Source organism: Trachurus trachurus (genome assembly GCF_905171665.1).
Source record: "Trachurus trachurus genome assembly, chromosome: 9".
Lineage (NCBI taxonomy): Eukaryota > Metazoa > Chordata > Actinopteri > Carangiformes > Carangidae > Trachurus > Trachurus trachurus.
The window spans coordinates 25785881-25810516 of record NC_139895.1 but is presented as its reverse complement, the minus strand read 5'-3'; the positions used below and the strand labels follow the sequence as shown (position 1 = coordinate 25810516).

At 41.6% G+C, this 24636-nt stretch overlaps 1 protein-coding gene across 1 annotated transcript in view; it reads left to right on the top strand.

The window, feature by feature from the left end:
* The window catches only part of adgrv1 (adhesion G protein-coupled receptor V1), a gene marked incomplete at its 5' end in the record, with an annotated part of 95394 nt that overhangs the window by 59519 nt on the left and 11239 nt on the right, over positions 1-24636 (top strand). Inside the window, 4 exons of the mRNA XM_083978846.1 lie at positions 5220-5336; positions 9438-9616; positions 13936-14093; positions 20331-20452. Coding sequence (XP_083834972.1) covers positions 5220-5336; positions 9438-9616; positions 13936-14093; positions 20331-20452 — 576 coding nt within the window. The remainder of the gene's footprint in view (positions 1-5219; positions 5337-9437; positions 9617-13935; positions 14094-20330; positions 20453-24636) is intronic.

The window sequence follows — 24636 nt, the reverse complement described above, 5'->3', positions numbered from 1 at the left end:
TGTTAGAGAGAAGGGGGAGGTGAAGGAGAAGGGAGGAGGAGGAGGAGGAGGAGGAGGAAGAGGAGGGGGTGGGGGGTGGCGATGAGATGAAGGGCGGTGGAAGGAAAAGATGGGATGAGGGAGGCTGGAAGAGGGGAGAGGTGGAGGTTAAGTGTTTTGGACATGAGTTTAGATGGATAGTCTGGCAGGCAGACAGCTAATGCCCCATTCCCTCAGTGATGTAATGCATCAGGCAGATACTATTTTTAGCCACACTGGTACACTAGCTACCTTAGCGTCAGCACTCAGGGCTATCGATCAGCAGCAATACATAGTGTTTATTATGTATCCACTCTGCCATTTGTTGTTGCAGCGTTTCTCTGATCTCTTTTGTTAAGCAGTGTAAGTAAATGACAATGTGTTTCTTGTTGGGTGTATTTTGTTTTAGACTGTGCTGCGATTTAAGTTCTCTTTTTGCTCATCCATCCTCTGAATGTTTCTCTTTTCTTCCTTTTTTTTCATCTTGATTAGGCTGTTTTGGTGTCGAGCCAATTTGCTGTCATCTTCTGTATCATTTCCTACTGCAGAGCTAAAGATGGGGAAACCCGCATTTTGTTTCTTTCAGACCTGCTTATCATATCAAAGTGAGGTTAAATCTCTTTTTTTTTCTGTGGATAAGTACAAGCTCTTCCCAAGGCAGCAGGAGATCCAGAACAAAAACAACAACTCTGAGCAGACAGTCTCCGGGGTGCTTCAGGGCCACAAAACAAAGGGGAGCTCTGTGATTGGACATTTAGGCAAGGAGATGGACCAATAGTTCAGGCTTAAGGTCTCGGGCCTGGTGACAAGGCCACATTCTCTAGGAGAGGCGCTCCTTTGTTTTCAAGTTTTTATATGTGTCCTGAAAGGCCTTTTCATGGCCTCTGTGTCCTGCAGTGATCTCTCCCTAGCTCCCACTGCTCTTAATATCTTACTCCACCTCTGTCTCTCTGTTATTTGCTTTCTGGCAGTTTCCAAGGTGCTGTCAACGAAATGGTGTGAGAGTGACATAACATCTTTATATGTAATCTTGACACATTGTGGTGATAAATTAATACCTTCTAGGTATTATCTATGGGAGTGTTGGTGGTTCCTGTTTTACCAGATGCAAGAGCACGCAAACACACGTATTTAGAGTCCTGCAGCACCTCCCAGTCTGCTTTGAATCAGTCTGCAGCCTGAGGGTCTAGACAGGTCGACTCCTAGTGTCTTACACAAAAGAGTCGGAGGCCTGGGGACAAAGGACAGAGGGGCAGATACTGTATGACTCTGATAAGCTCCACATCTGCACCTGTCACCTCCCCACCCCACTAACCCTAACCCTGCAGCAGGTCATTATTGCCACAGTGCTTACATGTACCTGTTCAGTTTTCACAATGGGCCAAACAAAGGCCACTGTTGTAACAATGACCTCCATACCTGTTTAGCTAACCTCAGCTAATAGGCCCCTACCAAGGCCATATCCGTATCAACCCCAGGCCTGTAACATGGTTTACTGCTGACTTTACATTTCTTGTTTGACCTTAACACAGATTTGTTGTCTTTTCAATAAGGCCCAAGAAGCAGATGTACTGTAGGGTCTGCACCATGAAAGAACAAATGGATACAGTTTGGGGTTTGATTTGTCCAAGGATGCTGCTTTATCCTAACAAATGACATTATAATGAGAGGTGCTCGCTAATTTGTTCTGTCAAAGTTAATAAGTTCATGGAGGTCAGAGCTGATGATGTGTACAGCCACTGACAACCGCCCGAAGGATCGTTCTGCTCTGTCACGAAGCCTGATTGACTCACTCTTCCCCACATTCTTCTTCCTCTCTTCTGTTTTATCATGACGTGTATGTGTTTTTGTGACATTTAGCTGTCCATGTATTCTGTTTGTCCAAGGTGTAATTACTGTAGCTGCAGGGAAGGGAGTAATTCCCTTACCTCTGTCACACCCTATTTCTGACGCTAGTTTCAAAATAGATATAGGGTTTACTGGTGCAGTTTCATTAACAGGTTTCAGTTCATGCTAGACTCAGATTACAGGAAGTCTGGTCAGATTTCTTCCTCTGAAATCTGTTCCAGGGACTTGTCTGGTAATTGACGTCTGATTCAGATGCATGACAATGGCAACGTGAGTAGTTTACAGCTAAAATGTGATCACTGACAGGAAACCTCCGTTCTCTTGCTACTGCAGTAGAAATGCTCAGTGATTTTGGAGTTTCTAACCCCAATCTTTCATAATTTATAAAAAACTTTCCATAGCCAGACACAGTCAGATTAACATACGCTTTACTGCCTTGGTGCACACCATGTAAAGTAAAAGACACCCCAGAGGAAGATCATTTCCCTGTATTTATTTGAAGGCTGATTTCTACCCTCCCATGTAAATTGTCTCCCTTGACAGTCTGGGTGCTTCCATACAGATAAAACTCCTCATTGCGCACTGGCCCAGAGATTTGATCTGCAGCTCCATCCAACCTGCACAATGTGTGTGTGTGTGTGTGTTTGTATGTTTCTACACGCATAACACCTCTTCTCTAATGTCACTTAAATTACTTTTGGTTATATTTACAGTTTTATGCCCTGCCCTACTATTTAACACCATGACATGAAATTTGATATATTAACCAGCTGTGACAATCAAGTAATATTTACAAAAGCAATAAAAACTCAGGTCAAGTTCCAGAGTGTGTTTACCTGACTGAAAGACAGATTGCGACCAGACCAGTTCTAATCAAATAAAATCTTTATGGAATCCACCCTGCGACGTTTTTACTTGTCCAACCTGATCCACTGTGCGAGTTCACCTCAACCAGGTCACTCTTAGTTTAGAGCAGCAGAGGACACAAACACACAGACTCATGCACATCTGGGGGGCAGCCACCTGTTGGAGAGTCCACTCACACCACTGCACACAAGCAGCACCCCTCTAAGCCCTTTGCCCTCCTTTCCCCACAAGACCATTCTCTCTCCACCGGTTATGTCATCGTTTCCCCACAGGTCAGTAGTTTCAGTGGTTCAGTTGTTATCCCTCTGGCTATTAGTGTTTGACACGAAAGGCTAGAGTGGATGTGTGAACACATTGCTGTACCACCGTGCTAGTATTTCAATATTTTTCTGCTGTTGGTTGGTCTTGCCCAATCTGGTTTAAATCAACCCAAATAATCAAAGGAGATGAGCCAAAGCGATTGGCAGTAAGTGTTACTAGCCACTGATCATTTGTCCCACTCCAGAAAAATACCTGAAGCGTGCTGCCATCCTCTTGTTGCATATCACACATGACTATGCACTATGCTTGAATTCACAAAATCAGAGCCTTTTATGTTAAACAAACATGTACGTGTGTACTGCATGTTTACTTAGTGTGCGTCGAGCATCCTACAGTATATTTAGCTTCTGCCGCTCAGTAGTTTCCCAATTGTTTTGTTTTCGAGAAGATAGATGATGTGTCACACTGTGCCTTTGGCCAAATGAGGCAGACGCTCTGCCAAAAACACACAGGCCCGCCGCATAATCTTTGTTCCCACAAGCTACCTGAAAAGCTTCTCCACTCAGGCACATTTCCAGGCAGTTCAGGCATGAATTTCCTTCCTGTGCCATCCCTCCCACTCACACCCTACAGGGCTTGGAGCATGGATGGGAAAGTGACTCATGATTCTTCTGTTTTTCACAATGGCCCTGACTTTTCCCCTTACTCAACAAGAGGATGCAGACAGGGTTAGTAAGAGCTGGAAAATCCAAGACTGGTTATTAAGGTTTTTCCCGATGGGTTTTCTTACATTTGAAATTATAAGAAAATAGGACAGTGGAAAAAAAATAGGAAAAAACACTTCAACAGAACATTTTGTTGAAAGAAAAAAAAGACTACATTGACCTCGCTGCACTCAAACAGACAGAGGGCATGTTTTCATCTCATCAACATTTCACCCTATATTTGTGTGTGTGTGTGTGTGTGTGTGTGTGTGTGTGTGTGTGTGTGTGTGTGTGTGTGTGTGTGTGTGTGTGTGTGTGTGTGTGTGTGTGTGTGTGAGAGAGAGAGAGGCAAACAGGTCATGTCACAGTTGAGCATGCCTATTTACCTAGTTACTATAGCGACTGTTGTACTAAGCAAATTAGTCAGAACCATTACATAGGGTGGCACTAGAAATATACAGTACATTGGCTTCAGAGCCACATGTTATGTTAACTCAAATGACTGTAACAGAGATAATTACTGTTTGTGTAGGTGTGGAGATAGATACTGCCTCAAAATAGCCTCAAAATAGAACAAGTGTCAGACACCAAACCTTTCTTATTACCTGAAGCTGTGACTGCTGCTGCTGTATGTCTGCTGAGTGTAATGAATATAATGTAGGTAACACCTGACACCGAGTTATCACTCTCCCCCTCATCCCTCGGCCCCTGCACACTTTCATTCACCCTCTTTCTGGTCCATGGCCCTGGCAGCGGGCCGACAAGCAGCAGGTTATGTAACAATTGCCCAGCTGCATTGGCACCGTACTCTGTCAGTGCCAGAGGTTAATGAAGCTCTTTGATGGACAGCAGAGCAGCAGTATTTTCTGCTGCCCTCATGGGTTTTCCACACAGTCGTGCCGCCAATGTCACAAATTGAATTTTGGCCCTGGTGCCTTCCCGCCTACAAACTCTCTCTCTTTCTCTCCCACTGTCTGTGTGTGTGTGTGTGTGTGTGTGTGTGTGTGTGTTTCTCTCATACACACAGACACACATACAAGCTGTTTTCTGCTGCGATTCTGCAGTGCTCCTCCGTTTGGACCAATGCAACACTACAACACATCTATGTACAGATCTTTGTGTGTACTGCAACACATATTTGTATTTGTCAGTATTGTCTATGTTGTTTTGTATTAGCCTGTAGCTTGCATAGTTTGCTGCATGGTGATGTAACAGGTCTGCAGGATAGGATGTCTCTCTTTGGGAAGGGGGGGGGGGTCCTGCTGTCTCCTTTAAAAATGTATAGACTATAAAACAAGCAGTAGATTGCCATGCGCAATATGACCTGCTGACACTGCAAATAGTACTGCACTTGCATGTGTGAGAATGTGCCAGGCAGGTTGTCATACAAAATAATACCATCTTGAACATACAACAACAACTGCCATAAAAAACGTGTTGCTGCTGCTGCTTCTGTCATAAGCTCATTTACATACTATGATAATGATATCCCCATTTGTCTCTTTCTCTGTTTCTCTACAGATCTGTTTCCTGGTGTCAGCTTTCCGTGGCCGAATGTTTTCAGAGGACAGTTGTGCTACTTTGGCACTCTTCTCTCACTATTTCCACCTCAGTCAGTTTTTCTGGATGCTCATACAGGTAATACCAGGGGAACAAACAACACTTAACACACAATAAAAAAAACTCCTTATAGCATTAATCTTTAACACTTGGACGTATGCATTATCATAATTACCCTTAGGACAATTGCATCAGATTGTGGTTGCAAAAGGTTATCTTTATTATTGTTGTAGAAAGGTTGAAGGTCCCTGCACAGCCTTATAACAAAATTTAGTGCATCGCTCAATGTTTAGGATGAAAATATGAGATGAGGCAAACACGCATTTACATGAAATTATGATAGCAAACATGAGCAGTTATATTACTCAGTTTCTGCTTACTTTCCTGGAAGAAGGTATGAGGAGACGGCTGTTTAACCGCTCCGCTGTTATCACTGTGTAAAGCTGTGTCTGTGCGGTCTGCAAACCTCAACAATGAAGTCAGTCCAGGTCTTTAATCACACAGTGGGCCACAGTAACACAAGAAGGTAAATACAGTCAGTCTGTTGGTCAAAGATAAAGTAGATTGAGATTTTTTTTATGATCATATTTATTTTTCCAGTTCCTTCATCACCATAGTTTGTTGCAGTTAACGACAAGGACATTTCTTAGAGAGGAATCGCTTTTTTCCACATCAAATATATTCCATGGTTAAGGGCACTAAAATCCCCTGTCCCCTCCTCCTACTCATTTTGCTCATGACTTGGCCTAAACAGGGTTCTTGCTCCTTCTTTCGTTCCTTACATGAAACATCTGTTTTTTTATGTAACAAGTAGTGGAACTTCATACCTGCACCACATGGGCTTAGGCAAGTTTTCATTAGGGGGGCGAGTTGAAGGTACCACAATGCTACATGACATGACCTTTGACCCCAGACTGGTACCACTTAGTAACACCTCACCACAGCAGCCCCTAACCCCTCCTTCTTGACCATCTGGCCTCTATTTCATTGCTCCCTTTTGAGCCACGAACAAAGCTGCTCAGGCAGGGTCCTGACTTAAAGACACTAAGGCTTGATTCACCCTGCCAAGCCAGAGTGTAAGTGAAACCAAAAACTGAATATTTCTCATTTTATCAGTTCTCTGTTAATATAGCTGTAAACATGTATTAGATCTATATGACACAAAGGGCTAATGAAAATAACTTTTTAGCTGGCAGTGTAAATCTTGCTTAAACCCATTTTAATCCCGCAGAGAGACTATAGGTGACTCCTGACCTGCTGAGAGAGTCAAGGAATGTGGTGAACACTTTGTCGGAGAGGACCGTTGCCTCTGGGATAGACCCTTTACCTCAGTTGGTCTGCCCCTTCCTAATCCTGCCATGTAGAGCTCAAAACCTTTTCCAATTTAAAGAGTTTGTTATTCCGCTTGTTTGTTTAGGAAATAAATGAATAGCCAGTTTAAACAAGAGTGGTTAGGTATGTACTGTATGTTGGGGGAAACCATAAGGAATAACGTGTCATGAAATCACTGCAAACTACCTCAAATTGACCGGGTGTTAGCTGACTGTGTTATGAAAAGTCTAATATAATCTCAGGCTTAAATAATAATCACATTATGAGTTGAGGAACGTGATCCATTGTTGTCATGACTTAAAATCTCTCAAAGCTGTTATTCTGTGTCCAACCATGAGCCAGATAAATAAGAATGTGTACAACCAGTGCGCACTGGCTTAGACCAGTATCCCCTGGAGACCTGTCCCAAATCGAACTTTGTCATTCCCCCTTTTCCCTCTTGTTGTCCTGCTCTTGTATAAGTCTCTCGCTGTTTTCCATCACTCTTAAACCTTTTACACCGTGTGACGTTTGTTCGTCACCATAATCTATGTTTATGTAGTGGATATAATCTCTCCAGACACATATTTTATTATTTGCAGGGAATTATGAGATTAGCCCTTTGAATAAGCTAATGGAGACTGACCACAGTAGGGTTATTCTGGGACGTACATGTATGTATGTTTTTTGTAGAATGTTTTAACCTCTGAGACATGTAAGGGATAAAGGCTCAGGCCAAAGGCTAGTCGATGATCTAGTGTATGATCTAGTATCATCTAGTGAAGGAAATGTAAACTCAAAAAGAGGTCAAATAGGAGGAAAACTGTAGCTTCAAGATAAAGACAATCACTTATGATTTTCCTGTATTTATTTATTTATACACTCACTTACTCTAATAGATTTACTTTACATTTACATGTCATAATTCTGAAAATCAACGCACATCCATGACTTTCAACTACATATTTTGCTCCAATCCTGATGGAGAGATTGCGCCTGTGGTGTAGATGTAGATGTTAGCTTAATTTGCTGAGGATGGATAATGACCTCTGATTCGAATCAGCAATGTGGGAACATTTTGTTCTCTTCCCACCCAACCCTAAAAATGATGCTGTGGAAGATGGTATGAGCAGAACCCTGGATTTGGAGACCGTTATACCCAATGCCAAAAAACAAACACCTATAGTCATTTCTGTATTGTCAGCAGCTTCAGAAGCTGAGAATGGAAATATTGCTGCCACTCTGTCCTCAGCAACGTCTCAGTATTGACCCTGTGATGTCTCACAGCACAGTTTTCCCCCCTATCAGGTGGCTGCATTCAGCTAAGTGGATGATATGAGTGGGCGCCAGCAACCCATCTTAGACCATGAAGAAAACTTAAATCAATAACTACAACGTGTGTGGGTGGGTGTGTGTATGTGAGGATGTGCATGCAGAAGTTGGTCAGGGAACTATGCGCTGACATGATGCCAGAAAACGGCCAATAATTTAATCACCATCCAGACCAGTTTTTTCTTGACTGCAGAGGCTTGTGAAGCAACCTCAGCTTATTGAGCATAATATTACATAACAATATTGTACAGCTCTTAGCCAGGAAAGGCCTACTAAAGCCTTGGCTGTTTTTCTACCGTGTCTCAATGTGCCAGTTCGCCAGACAACTTCAGACAGATGTGTCAGAGTTTTACCAGTTGACAAATGCATTTCATTATTATAGCAAATGAGGCCCTTCAGTCAACAAGACAAGTGGTCAAACAGCTGTTGGTCCAAAAAATAAAAAAAAGTCTGCATGTTTCATCAGGTGTAAGAAAATATGGAAAACATGTTTGTTTTTTTGTATTTGGAACCAGTGCTTCAAACATTTACCGTCCTGATAAGGCAAAAGTACTGTATAACCAATCATCAAACCACATAGAATTAGCAAGCTTATCGATCTGTATTCCTGCAGTCAGCGAGAGATGAAGCCATTGTAGCGGCGACAGCTTGGCACAGTTACCCATAATCCATTTATTCTATCTCGGCGGCTCCAGCCTGCTCACAGCCAAGGAAAGGCCGTTCTTGACTCATTTCACGCTATTGTCTCAAGGCAGTGCAGTTAGGCTGTTATACAATCGGAGTGCAATTGTGTGCATGTGTGTGTATGTCTGTGTGTGTTTCTTATTGTGTGCTTTTGCATCAGTGTTTGTTGTGTCAGTTGTTTATGGTTACAGAAGAGACAGAGGTTATCAGAGGGTTCATCATCTCTTAACCTTCTGTCGTTAGTTGCATTACCATGCCCTTTTTGCAAATGGCCCGCTTTGCAGTGTTTGCAGACAGATAGACAGTAACAAACATTATCCGCTGTTACTCATTATAGCTGTTGCATAAAAGTATGTGACTCTAAACAGATCAAGGGACTATAATTTTAACCCCAGCTCACTATTGGATTGAAAATTTGACAGCTTCTTCTTTCTGCCTTTGAGTTTATCTTTAAAATCTTAGCTTCAACTGTTTAGCTGTTAAAAGCTGAAGATATTGAATGGCATTGTCTGCTGAGGTCCTCACACAAGGATAAGACATTGTGTCTGTGTTATAACCAGCAGGTGTTCTGAAAGGCCACTTATGTAACAATGCAGGGCTTAGTGTATCAGATGGATGAGTCTATCAAAGCCTGCTAGACAACAAATATAGCTGTGGTGGGTGCGATGAAAATGTGGTTGTTTGAAACATGAAAAATATCATTCAAAGACCAAACACTTTGCCTTTCAACAACATTGCTGTGCTGCTATAGGTTTGAGAAACATATATCTGTTCCATATCCGTGTGTGTGTATCTGTGTCATATATTCCCACAGTCCTGTTATCATGCTGTTTTCTAATACTATGTCCCCAGGCGGTGAACTTCTGGCAGGTGCTGGTGATGAATGATGAGCACACAGAGCGTCGATACCTGCTCTACTTCCTGTTGGGCTGGGGACTTCCTGCTCTAGTCATCGTTATCCTGGTCATCGTCTTGCTTGGTGGTTTTGGATGGACCATACACACTGTGTACGGACTGGTTCAAGGAGACGTGTGAGTGATCATTTTGACACATTAACATTCACATGCAGTCTTTACAACTGAATAAACAGGCGTGACGCTAACATAATCTGTTTTTGCAAGAGGACTCATGAGCGTGTTTCTGAAACCGGTTTGTGTCAGCCGCAGGGACTGAAGTTATATTTTTAGGCTTTGGTAAATTCCACTTCAGTCCAGTGCAAACACAAAACACCTGATCCAGTGACATCATATGAGGTGGTATCTTGCCCAATCAGCTGAATGAATAAGTGAATGAGTTTCTGTGTTTACCTGCACAGAAAGGCCTTAAATTGGAGGCCGTTTCACAGCAGGTTGCAGAGAGGAAGGGAGAAACCTGAAATTACTTATATACTATATGGCTTTGTGTGTGTGGGTGTTGGCTAAATATAGCAGGCAGCCATCTTTGTCTAGATCACCTGAGTCCTAGAGCCCAACATATGAAGTCACTGTAAAAAAGCTGCACAATGGTTTCTAGTCAGGTGTTTCTGTGGTCAGATGTGTTTTCATGAGCAAAGTCAAACACTGATGGAGCTGGAACCCTTAAATCAAATCTAAAATTAACCAGTGGTCCGAGGTGTGGCTGTTATCCTTGGGATCGAGTGTGCGTGCGCGTTTCCTGTGGGTGGGTGTGTACGAGACAGTGAGCATACACATGAGAGATTTGAGGACACAGAGGAGTATTCAGTTTCCCAGGAAGCGTACCTTCCTCTTTGAGGGTATGAGGCAGCCTTTGAATTCAGTCTCTCTCTCTCTCTCTCTCTCTCTCTCTCTCTCTCTCTCTCTCTCTCTCTCTCTCTCTCTCTCTCTCTCTCTCTCTCTCTCTCTCTCTCTCTCTCTCTCTCTCTCTCTCTCTCACACACACACACACACACAAGCACACACACTCTTTTGCTCTCTTGCTCTCTCTCTCTGGCTCCTCACCAATCAGTGTAAACAGGTAGCCACTTGTTTTTTCACCACTGAAGTTCTCTCAGTTTATCTGCTGCCTGAGTACAACAGGTGTCCTGCTCATACCTTGCATCAGTAGCTGTTATGTATTGTACTGTATTGTAACTGTATGTAATTGTTCTATATGGAAACAGTTAGTCAGTTTGTTGTTGTTAACAGTCAGTGAAAGGTCTTTTTGTAGTTCATGCTTCAAGGTCTTTGTTGGATTAGATAAATTATTGAGCAAAGTGAAATCAGTGTACAACAGGAAGAGGAACTATTTAATCACACACTCCTTCTCCGCCCACATCAAACTGAGTCTTACATTTGTGTGGTTGCTGTTACTGCCCTGTAGGCAGTTAAATTCTTAGAAGAAGAATGAAACAAAGCTAACAGGCAAAATCATTAAATGAAAGTTTATACACCTATACAGTACACATAGAAGTAATTAGAATGAATGAATTAGATTGTTATGCATTTCAATTGGTTGCTCATTTAAGTCTTAAATCCATTGATTTATATGTTAATTACTTAACATAATCATAATGATAATGAACAGTATTTGTATAGCACACTTCTAAAATAATTGTAGCTCAAAGTGCTTTACAGAAAATAATAACATGCATCAAAAAACACAGGTAACAGCACAGACATAAGGGGTGGTATAATAAATAAAAGAGCAATATGTATGCCAAGTGAAAGTATAATCCACGTCTAGTTAATTGAAAGTAGGCTTCAGCTATAATTGATAATAATAATAATTTTATTTATATAGCAAGTGCAAATGCACAAAGTGCTTTATAGATAAAACATCACAGAATAAGAATAAAAGAGGAAGAAAAAACGTCCCTCCCTTTGAGGTCACATGACCAACATGTCATGTGACCTCAAAAGTCCACAATAAGCAGCACTGTCCCCACAAAGACAGTGAAAAGTACAAATGAATTTATATATAAACGTACAATACAAATGAATCTATGAACTAAAATATTTTGATCAGCTGATCTTAGAGTTATAGGGAGTTAAAAGTTCAGTGATATATTCAGGTGCCAAGCCATGAATGGCCTTATAAGTAAGTAATACATTGACATTCTGAAAGTAAAAGGCAACCAGTGCAGCTAAAATCAGGGTGATCTCACAGGACCTTCTGAATTTTGTCAATAATCTGGCTGCTGAGTTGTAGTTGAGAGACTGAGGAGGAGTTTAAACAGGTAAAAAGAGAGTTGCAATAGTCCAGGCATGAAGATATAAAAGCATGAATAACTTTCTCTGTGTCATTAACATTGAGCATATGTCTAATCTTGGAAATGTTTCCTAACTAATAAAAACAAGTTCGGATGATATTTTTGATGTGATGCTCAAAGGATAACTGGCCGTCAAAAGTTACTCCAAGATTTTTAGCTGTGGACTTTAGATTGACTGCAAGAGGTACAACTGCATATCATCCGCATAACAATAAAAAGACATATTGTGTTGGTGAATGATATATCCGAGGGGTAGCATATACAGGGAAAGAAAAATTGGTCCCAAAATAGACCCTTGAAGTACAGTACATAGTCCTCTCGCATTTACTACATCACCCGTGCACACCCACCCACACAGATATGTCACTGTTGACTTTTGCCAGAGAAAAAAGTTGCAGCTATAAACTGTAAAATGGATTTGAGTTTGGATTTGAACAAAAAAAACAAAACAATGTAACACAATGTACAGCTTGTTCATATTTAATTCTTATTTGAAATGATAAACTGTCTTATCTGGACACACAGATCCTTGGTTAGTTTGGCCACTTTACAGCCAGGCTATAAAGTTACTGAAGTAATTTCCTGAGGGGCCTGATATTTGAAAACCAAACATCCGTCTATGCTCCGGAAGCTGTTACTGTATGTAGGCCTCACCTGTTGAACTGTCAATCTATAAGTTGAATGTCCTGCGATCACATTGTGTAAGCTACAGTAAAAGCTACTGCAGCTAAGGTAGATTCGATTTATGCCATACTCTTTTTATTATCTGTATATTACTGTAGGTGTTCCCTAAACAAGCCTATGTGCTTAAGTGACACTGCTTCACTCTGCGGTATGTTTAAAAAAGAAAATCCCAGCAGCATTTCTAAGAAAACCACCCATAAAAGGCATTGCTCACTTAGCTTCTTCTCTCTCAAACCATGAAGTTGGTCAAAAGGGCCCCTGAGTAATGTTTTCTCCATCCACTACAAGAATCACTGGGATTTCACTTTCTTGTGAGACTTCCAGTACAGTAGGATGGGATCTCATCCCATCACAAGGCCACAGCAGTACAAATATCCATATTCCAGTGTGTTTACACTCTCATCGTCTGGCTGTTCTGCTGGGACACAGTGATGCAATGCTTTATTTGGCATACCTCGTGTTATGTTATGGCTAACGTAGTTCCAATAATTTCTCTGCCATTAGTCAAGTCTGCGGTGAAGTCCTATCTTTGTTTGTTCCGCTCCCACCAAACAAGGGGGCGAGCTTGTTTTGTGAAAGTCACATGAGTGTTTTTGATAGTTGTTTGGCAGTTGCAGTTTATTTGAGGATGGTGATTTTCCCAGAGAAAAAAATGTCACTCAGTTGTCTTTGATCAAAGCATAACATGTCTGATAGGAAAGAAACTCCTGAGGTTTCCCAAGAGAACAACAGAGATATTGTAAAATACTCAGTCACTCTAAAACACGGATAGTATAAGAAGAAGTAACCCAGTCTTCATCAGAAACAGCAGGTTGCTTTGATAACTGACTACATTTTTAAGGAAGAATCTTTTGATGTTTTAAGTATTAGGCCCGAAATTTCGTTGGTTCAAAGAAATGTTTTCAAAAATTTCTCCTTTTCCCCAGCAGCTGAGCTCAAATTACCCACTCCACATTCATCTCCTTTTTCAAAGCAAGAGACAAATATATCATGTTGTTTGTTCTTTGAAATGCCCTTTCATCCTTTAAATAGAAAAACACTTTTAAGCGTCTTTGGCCTTAGATGTTATCCTGCTCTAGCTGCAGGGTGACCTGGTTAAGAACATAGTATTTTGCCGCCGAAGGCAAAAGCTGCTGTTGAGCAACAACGCTGTGAGTCTTAGGCAGGCTCAGAGGTTTCACTGGGTAGATCCTGTTTGTGAAACCTGAAGAAACAAAGTCTTAACTGGAGTAAATATAGTGCAATACAGGCATCTAATAGGTTTCCGTTTTCCAGAGCTCACTTTTGTTTCACCATGTGAGGAAGTTGAGCTGGCTGAACTCTGCTTAGGGCCTTTTAGAGCATGACTCCCACTCTCTCTTCCCCCTCCTCTTCCTTTTTTATCAGACATTTTGTTTTTTTATTTTGTAAAAAATACTGTGAGACAACACTGAACTTTTCTGTCCATCCTTCCTCTAGGTGCTTTATCCCCAACATCTACGCAGCTCTGTGCACGGCGGTGCTGGTGCCTCTCATCTGTCTGGTAGCAGTGCTGGTCGTGTTCATCCATGCCTACCAGGTCACTCAGCAGTGGAAGGCGTACGACGATATTTATCGCGGACGCACCAACAGCACAGGTACGCAACAAACCTGCATATATGTTAAGAAAGACACAAACATGCATCACACACATGCATGAATTTGAAAATGTGCACACCAGAGCAGTGTGTGCACACAAAAAAGATAAGAACATTGTTTCCTCGGACAATCAGCGGTATCATTCACTCCATATCTCTGCGGTGTGCACGCATACAAGCTCTACAGAAACCACAGAAAGTAGCGTGGTGCCAGGGTGCCCTCAGGAACTAGACTGAATCCACCCGTATTTGTGGCTAAAAGCTCCAGCCCCTATTTTTGAATCAGCCTCTGTCTGTGCCTGCTGTGTGTGGCCAAGGATCCGTGTCACAGAAACTCATCAAGAACAAAATGTTTTCAGTACCTGACCTTATATGAATGAAATTATGCTGACAGCCTCGTTTTTCTTAGTTGGCGTAGAGGAATGGTTTTCAGAACTGAAACTGAGTTTAAAGCACCAATTGAGAAGTCGTTAGGAATAATGGTAGTTTTGGTAGTAGTAGTAGGTAGTTGGTTTTAAGCACTAAACACACTTGATGCAGTGTAGTAAGATTTGCCTTAACAACCTCAGACTTGTGTAACATTCTTTGTTTTGCTGAGAAATGACCATCACAGAGTTACAGTTAGTATGAATCAGGAGCATTTATCCACTGCAGTCGGTCATTCTGCCCACACATGAAGATCCTAGCCAACCACTTTAGTCCCTCAGTGTGATGGCTGTAATCAGTGGCCATCAGTGAGACTCAGCAGGATTTAGCTTGTTTTGCTCAGTCAAGGCCCTCCAATGACAAAGCAAAGCCTGAATTAGTGCCAGTCCTGGTGAGCAGTTAGCCCTGCACACTGTGTGTGGCCTCTGAAGCTGTGTGAGAAATCAAAACAGCATTTTGCTGAGCTGCTGGTAGGTCTGCGTGTTAGCAGGAGAGCGATACTTTCTCTTTCACACACCAGGCTGAAGCTAAAGGTCAACCTATAAGAGTTTAGAAGACTAGGAATATGCCTCCTGTGTGTTAAATGTGAAGAGAGAGGATAGACTCAGTGTCAGTCACACTGACAGAGATAGTGAGAGAGCAAGGAAATGAATGTGAGGGACTCAGAGACACACAGTACACACTAGCAAACCAGAGGTGTAAGTTCAGGCTGCTGGTGGCACAGGCAAAGAGGATGACAGCTGTAAATAAATTCAAAGATACACACTTGGACAGCTACAGTCTTCATTTACGTAAGTTCACACAGTCACGTGTCAATGGTTTCTTCATCTGTAGATGTTATTTGAAGCCGTGGTGACACACTGCAACCACATATACACATGCACATGAGCTGTCGATAAGCATGAGCACAACATCCACACAAAGAACATGGACTGCATTCAGTCACAGTGTTCCTTTTGTTTTCTTTTTCTTTGTTATTGGTTTTGGCCGAGCGTAAAACTCAATATATCAGTATTGGCTGCGTTTCAATGTGTTCAAGGTCCAAGGGCTTCAAGGGAGAATAAAACAATAGAGTGGATATTTTATAGATGTAAACCCAGACTATGCCCCTGCTTGCTGCCTGTTGTTATCTGCAGTTTGTCAAGGTTGGCCACAAAGCAACAGGTGCTGCTATAACAACACTGAGCAATTTCATACCTGCAACATGGAGCATTACACAACTGATAGTAAAAAAAAGAAAAAAACATTACTGATTAGTCTTACAGTATTTGTTAATCATCAGTCCTACAGTTGGTAAGTTGACGAAAGTGAAAGTAAAGTACTACTATCATAATATAGCGACATTCCAGCAAATATGAGTGAATAACTGTTACCAACTAAAGCATTAAGTGTTTTGCAGATTGTTCACACTTAACCTTTGAATTGGCTTATACAACAACTATCTCTTGTGCAACTAATAGCGTGAGAATCAGGTGCATCTGAGATTTGCACAGAACCTCAGGAACCATTGATGCCATGTGGACCAATGAATGTTGAGGTCACCAGCATTTGCAAATTCCTTACTGCAGCAAACAGCTAATAAGTGTGTGTGTGTGTATGTGTGAGAGAGAGAGAGAGAGAGAGGGAGGGGTGAGCTAGAGCAGGACTTGTGACGTCAATGAAAATCTAGCAAGTGTGCCAGCATGCTGCTCCTGCACATTAGCCCAGCCTGCAGACATGTACCTGTACCTCAACAGAGATTGGAAGTGGCTGATAAAAAATAAACTGAACTTACAACAGCGCCTATTCAAAACACATCAGTGTGCCCTTATCACAGTCCCCACTGAACCTACAAGGTGTGTTTATAGACATGGTGTTCTTTTGATATGGGGGAATTTCGATTTTGAACAGAGCAGGGTTGACTGAATAACTGTTATTGTTCTATTTTTATGGCTTTAAGTGTTCCCTGGCTCCGCTTTGATTATTGATTGACCAGGAATGTGGAAACAAATAAGAGATGAGGTTTGATTACAGAGTTGTATAATGCACTTGGGGTGTTTTGAGACTGCGCAGTCGATTTCTTTGGATGCCAGACGCACATTTATATTTTGCCCTCACACCTTTGTTATCAGTAGCCTTGAAATACAAACTCTTTTGTAGATGCTATTCACAATGATTGATCTACATGGTTTTACCAGATATATGGCACAAGACTACAGTGAACACATCTCAAAAAATTCAACTTGAAATATTTGATTGAATGAGCAATACAATTCAATTTAAAAAACATTAATTAGACATATTAGCTACCATTAGTCTTACCAGAATATTCTTTGCAATTCACAAAACATAGCTTTTACCATGTCTATGTGTTCACACTTTGCTCACACACATTGCTTGTGTGTTTATGGACTCAGCACACACTTATTACAGCTTGTTGTTATTGCAGCTGCTGACCTCTCTCTGACAGTAATGTCGGCACTGTCTTGAGTTTCTGCCTTGCTGTTTTTGTTGAGCCCATACCCTCCTCTCAGTTTGTCTTCTCACACCAGGAACCCGCTCTGATCAAATGTAAACTGGAGCCGGTCCGCCTGTGGAGAGAAGAAGCTCCCTCATGTCATCATCACTTAGCATTTCTCCTCACATAGATCTAAAGCTCTCTTTTGTGTTTTTGCCAAAGCTTACATATGCGTTCATGCACATTCACAATCATGCAAACATACAGTCACTGAAAATGTGTCTGCTGTGTTTATTTCTGCTCCTTTGTAAAGGTATCAAACCAAACATTCAGTCAGCATTTTGCAGGCAGTTTTCATTTGGCTCTGGGAACCTGCTCTTACTGTGGGAGCTCTGCCTTGTCCACACGCTGGAATGTGCTTACATGGTTGGAAAAATCAAACCAGGGTGGGAGGGGATGAAGACAGATGTGTGAGATAGAGGGGACACGGAGAGAGAGAGAGGGAGATGCAAAATGATGATTTTGAGGCAGAATGGGCATAAAGCACAAATAAGACTGAAATAATAAAACTGAAGTCCTAGAAAACAATGACTGTAAAACTATGAATAAAAAAATACAGGATATAAGTCTCAAAGCAAAAGGGAGAGGCTTGAAAAGCAAAACCATTAGAAGAAGAAACATTTCTCAGAAAGGGCTGAGCCAGAGGAAGGTTACAATGAGATAAGGAGAAGAACTTGGTCCAGAGTGGAGCTGGCAGGGTGGTGGAAGTGACACCTAAGTGAGGACTTTTTGTGCAAACGTGGGCCCTGTGCCCTGTGTTTCCATCCTACTTGTGAAGTGAACTGTACAGTCTGTCCTACATAACCTCAACCAGTCCCAGTAGACTTAAGTGAGGGTGACTCAGCAGTGTAATTTTGAATTTGTGTGAATTCGATTGTCAGTTTGAAAGCAGCATTTTTTTTTGAAGATGTTGCATGAAATCTTTTTTGTTATGTAACATGTTCGATTCATCCCTTTGTGCAGTCCTTTGTATGCTCAGTTTGATAAAGCATGCTCCATATAAAGTAGGCATGGTTGATATGAGAACGTGGAGCATGAATAAACATTATCAACAGTACATCATGTTCACAGTCACACAAGATGATCAGAGACACACCGCTGCAAATACCAGCCACCATACCAACCCAGCCATCCATGACCCAACACACACACACATACCAGGAAATGCCCAGTGATATCTCTTGCTTAAATGCATGGATAACTAGCTTGCTACAGGGATGCAGTGTACTGTAGTTGCAGTGAACAGACACACTGTTGTTTACAGTAAGGTCTTTTTTCATCAGCCTAGTGTTTATCAGAGCAAGGCCACTGCTCACAAATCAAAAATTGAAAGTAATGACTTCTGATATCCCAGCAGTGTTTTTACTTCCCTTTTCTCTGTACAGTACATCTCTGCCCTCTGCCCCCATGGGTGTGGTGCTCATTATGAGGGTGTGTTAGGAGTATATTGACCATGTTTAAATGTGAACAGTGCAGTAAACCTGTGATACCTGTGATAGCTGCCACACCCATTCTGATATCTCTTACAAAAAAGACAGCACAACTTTATTCATCAAGTGGGGCCATTTTTTTAATTTCCCTTAAAATGATCTTCTTTGTAGGTACCAAACCAGATGTTTGTTTTTAATTATACACCATTTCTGTCCTTTTCAGCAGCTGCTACTATCATGTTCTCCTTCATGTTTACCTCCTGTTTAAGAAACTAGCTCAATAGAAACGAGCTGTGTATTTACCAGGCTCCTTCCTCACTCCCTGTTGATGAGTCACTCTGGCACTTGACTCGTCTACTCCGGATTGGCAGTGATCTTTTTGTTTGTCTTCTAATTAGTTGTTCTAATAATAGTAGAGGGAATGATTTTTCAAGCTGAGATGGAGGAACACCATGAACCGATGTAGATGAGGTCCAATACGTGCAGTGGCCTTAATTATGTGTCCTCTCCAATGAGTGGACCCCCGCATTGTGAACCATGAATAGTGCAAGAAAATGTACTTCTTCTTACTTTTATAGACAAATTATTTGGCACCTTGTTCAGTATAGTGCTATGTACTGTAAGCCTGATAGCAGCTCTGACAAAAAAAAAGTGGGTTAGCAGTGACGGCAGCTGCCACAGCAGAGCTCAGTTTAGAAACACGTGCAGAAAGATCTCATGGTGGTCTCATCTCATCTGAGAATCACTTAACACATACAGAAGACGCGTGCCTCTGCAGTGTGGTGTGTGTCTGCTGTTTACAGCGTTCAGGGGACAGACTGTGCAGTTTAGCACAAGCCCACATGAGTGGAGTTGGATTACTTGGATGAGAGTATGTTTTCCATATGCCACATTTACTAAGCTTCCCCTTGACGATCTCAAGGAGTTTATTATATTTTCTATATTATTTTCTATATTTATTATATTTTTTATATTATACTTTCAAATAAATAAATATATTATAGTTAAATTATGTTTCATAGCAGTAATCCCATCAGATGAACCAAGATGTAGGCCAACTGCAAAACACTTGAAATATTTAAATTATCAAACAAAATTTACACAAAAAACTGTCTACAAGGCATTTAACCCAGCAGTCTGTTTTGTGGGAGAGAGGTTATGTAAGTATAAATGAGGCTAAACTTGCTAACACTCCAGTTGTTTCCACCATTTACACATCCAAAATGATTGTGCACACTGGTTCTTTAGATTGTATCAGCACATCTTATGCACTTAACTGCATTAGCAGCACCACAAACGTTCAATAGATGAGCGGGGGAATGGGTGTTACTCTCCTGAGGGCACACTGTGTGCTTGCTTTCTGGCTACATGTGTGTGAGTGTGTGGGGATGAGGACTTCTCACTTTTTCTACACTCTGCACAGCTGGGACTTAAATCAGGGTCTACATGCACAGTGCACACGGATTCACGAGGCCTTTAAGAGCAGAAAAAAAAAAAAAGTTTTACACCAATGTTGTATTAGAGCTGCAAGAACTGGGTCATTAAACAGCTGCTGATGCTCGCTCATGGTTCTCACATGCCCTCACTGCCCCACTCTTGGAGGCTGTCAGCCCCAGCTTCAGAAACATTAGCACCACATGAGGATTACTCAGTGCTGCATATGTCCTGGAGAAGCTAAATCCAGATGACGATGCAACAACATCTGCTGCTATCCAATATGTGTTCTGCACCCATTCCGACCAACTCTTATATATTCAAAGCAACAAGTGTTTGTGTGAATCATCAGCATCAGAAGTGTTTATCATGCTTTGTTAAACAGTATACTTTGTTTAGTGATGATACTGACACTGATACTTGATGTCGTTTTTCTTCTGTTGTTTCCAGAGGTGCCGCTTGTCCTCTTCCTGTTCCTGCTCGTCTCTCTGGTGTGGTTGTGGGCAGGACTCCATATGGGCTACAGACACCTGTGGATGCTCATACTCTACGTCATCTTCAACTGCCTGCTGGTGAGCTGATGGACTTGATTATTTGTTTGCATGCTTGCTTGTGTGTGTACTTACTTATAAGTACAGACCTCGGAGCCTCCTAACGACACACCCCCTTCAGCAGACAAGCCTCCAATTTGTCGCATCGCCTCTTCCTCTCTGTCTTTTCAAACCTCATGTAGTTTTTACCTTAAAATGATGTTTCTAAACTCATTGAAGTAGTAGGGAAATGTCTAATAGGATAAATGGTGCTGTCGCTGGAGCCTGAGCGGGGTCGCTCTGCACGCTGCACACAGTGGCTTGGGATTGGATGGAGGGTACGAGAGAGAAATTGACCAATAGGAGCCATCCAGGCCGCATGGGTCTTATTGGTCAATTTCTCTGCAGGCCTGCAGCCGCTAGAGAGAATGGATTTTTTTTCGTTCCTTTTGCTCTTCACATTGTGTAGGTCGTACTATAGGGTCATAACCACGGTCTAAATGACGTTAATAATAATGATCAATCTTTCAAATCGTAGACCATAACTTTAATCTATACAATCACATACAGGATCTTGTATTCCTTGTATATCTGGTCATTCACTGTACCAGTAAAATTATTGTACTGATTTACTGTTCATTATCTTCCTCCTCTCATCATTAGTGCCATCATCGTGTTCACATGAGCAGTCAACATGCATTTTAGTTGTCATCTTTTTTAATGTTCCCAGTGCAGAATTATGAAATTAAGCTAATCTATAGAAATATTGGTAATTTGTTGGCATCCTCAAGGTTGAAATTAGTTTAATTTTGGCCTTTTTTCCAAGATAGACCCGAGTTACATCATTGGCTCCTCCTGTGTTAAACAGCTCCCAGTGGCATTTTCCAAATCTCCAAATTACCTCCCAGTAAAATGTTGCTGTTTTAAAACTCAACTGTGAACTGTGAACAGTAAGCCAGAAGAAAACATGGGGATTTGAGGGTGCTATGGGGCGCAATAATAACATCAGGATGTGTACTTTTGGATTAACATAGATTTATTCTTTGGTGTGGTAGTTGGTGAATGTGTTTGCATTTCACAGATTGTAATATTAGAGGGCTTTCTGTAAGTTACCACAAAAGCAAGTGGTTATTTTGGCAACTAGACTGGTGTTTGTGTGTGTGTGTGTGTGTGTGTGTGTGTGTGTGTGTGTGTGTGTGTGTGTGTGTGTGTGTGTGTGTGTGTGTGTGTGTGTGTGTGTGTGTGTGTGTGTGTGTGTGTGTGTGTGTGTGTGTGTGTGTGTGTGTGTGTGTGTGTGTGTGTGTGTGTTCTTGTTCTCATACCCCAGTGAGGACATTAATCTGAATGTACCCAAACTGATGGGGACTTGTGACCTTGTAACTATGTATATGTATGCGCCTGTGTGTGTGCGTGTGTGTGGAGTGAGAGAGTGATGAAGGCTGCTTCATCCCACTTTGAGGCCTTGCTCTGATGTGTTGAGGCAGAGCAAGAGGAGCCTCGGGAGTGAAAGGCAGGGTCATCACTGTGTCACATCTCACTGAGGCCTCGCACTGCCATCATCTCTCTCTCTCTCGCTCTCTCTCTCTCTCACTTTCCATTAGTGTTTGTTGTATCTGTTTGTCCTTCTCTCAATTTGCTGCTCCCTCTCTTTGTTCTGACTGTGCTCCAAGTTTCAGTGGAGATAAAGAGCGGACATTAATGAGGCACAAGATAGCTCTGTCACCAAATAGCCTATCTCCTTACAACTAACCCCAGGCATTCACACAGGTGTCTAACTTCAGAGTTACATAACAGTCATTGATGATTAAAGGCTGAACTCAGCAAATGCTTCGGGTTTGGGTATCTAGGGGGGAATTAGATTCAGAGGATTTCTCTGTAACTCAAATATTAAAGGGGAACTATGGAAGTCCAGTCACTTTTCTGCCGTGTGTATTTGTTTTCAACAAAGCCGGCGAGAAAGCAATTCATGCAGTGGTGGATAACTTTGTATATCATATACGATGTTAGGACATGTATATTTGTGTAGTCTTATCTGTCATAAACAGGACATTATGGGTTATGGGGCATGTTTGTGTCGCGGTGCTGACGAGACGAGAGCTACACCTGGTCGGAGGCACTGATCCTGCAAGGTTGGTGTTCTCCCTCGTAACAAGTTACAAGTCATTTATTTAACCATCACAATTACTCTGCATAGTCAAAGTAAAATTTTGCATAGTTACTCTTTAAATGCAAAATTTAGAGCCTTTACAGACAAAATTCAGCTGTACACAGTAACAAATGAAAGTTTGCATTACCAGTTTTTTTATTTGGTTTAGTTTAATACGAACTTGAAGATTTGAGGCACGTGTATTTTTTGATAGGTGTTTTCTTGTACTAATTACAAATGGCTCCACGTCACTGGCTTAAGTGCTGTATTTCAAATTTCACTGGTGTTTTTAAAAAGTAAACTCCCAGGAACAGGGATGTAGTTTTCTGGAAACGTCCTGCATCTTGTGAGACTCAGTAATGTCCTCCTTGCAAAGATATCCAGGAAGCCGTGCCAACCCCATTCTCTGTGGTGCAATAGATTGGTGTCTTTCTTGTGTAGTCTATAAATGTTTGTGGTCTCTTCTGTCATCCCCTGAGAGGCACCATCTGCCTGTAAAGTGTGCCGTAAGAGGTCTGTGGTAGCCCGTGGTGATATGTGGCATTCACATGCCAAAGACAACAGCGCTGCACCAAAGTAAACTTCTCCTGTTTTTACAGTGACCAATGACCAGAAGTGATGTCAATGCCAGCAGTCGATGTCGCATTTAGCACTTACTTATGAGCGGAGTTCTGTCCCACGCTGTGACATCATGTGGTCAGTTTCTGTAGCTGACCAATAGTATGATGTTGTGCTTTAAAGGTCACTTTTGAGCGATTATGAATGCGTTTATAAATTGATTACGCTTCTCGGTTTTTGTCTGCAGAATAAATGACCAGTGCTACAGTGCATTCCCAACTTCTTCCAGACACCAATTTCATTTTTTATTTTGTTCTAAAGTAAAATCCTGCCTTAATCCCTTGGGAACACTTTAAAGATTAAAGTCCTTTGTGTCTTCTGAAGTGACCTCAATGTGGTATTGTCTTTGATATGGGGGCTCCTCCACATCCAATCCTCCAACATCTTCCCACACAAATAACAGAAACATACAGGCATACACACACACACAAACACACACACACACCATCATACATACAGAATCGGTCCTTTCCAGCTACATTTCTACTGAGGGAGGGTAAATACAACATAAAAGGACTTCATGCCAGCTTAATATATTGCCTCCTATTGCATCCAGTTTGCCCTTGGCTTCAGGCATAACACACTCTGTTGACAAGTTGACCCTTATAACTAACTTTTCAAACTCAGCTTTCTTTAAGAGGAAAAAAAAAGTCTTTTAGAAAAGATCTATGAAAATTGATTTGCAATCCTGGCCTCTACGTGGTAACCTCTTAAAACTCAGACCAAAGCGGCAGCCTCTGGGGTCTGGTCTGGGTCTGCAGCAGGCATAAGGAAGGATTCATCGGAGTGGAACAGACAGATAAAGAGCCCCAAAGCACATCCAAGGACATTGATTAGCAGGAAACGAACGCGTCTGACCTAGTTTTCACAAAGCATTGTGAAGGAAATGGACTCTGTTGATGGGGTGCTTGTTGCCATGTACCAAGCATGGTTGCAATTAGATTTGTGAGTGTGCACCTAGGTTTTATGGAGCAAACTCTATTTATTTAGCTGTGATGGAGAAAAGAGTTGCAGTAAGAGGGCTGACATTATGTGTTATTGTGGGACCTCCATTAGGGACTGACTGAAAGTTTAATGAGAGCAAATGGGATGCTGATAACCTAGACTGAAAATGTCCTTCTCATCAAACACTCTGAACACCTTGAACTGCAATTAGATTGTCGTGATTCATCACAGACGCAGCCTCTCAAAGACCAAGTTCATCTCTGTGTTAATGTGTTTCAGTGCCAATGCCATGAGTTCTGATTAAAAGGTTGCTTACACAATGCTTTTGAAAATTGTTGCTTAAGAAGACTGTAGCACCCATTAACTGTGTTGTAACTGTATTTTCACTTTGTTATTTGAATCTCTATGCACAAGGTGCAAAATTTTAAACTATTAAAATAATTACTAAGTGTCGCACTTAAATAATGTTCTTGCTAAGATGCTGCATGACAATCAGTCACAACATTAATGTTCCCCT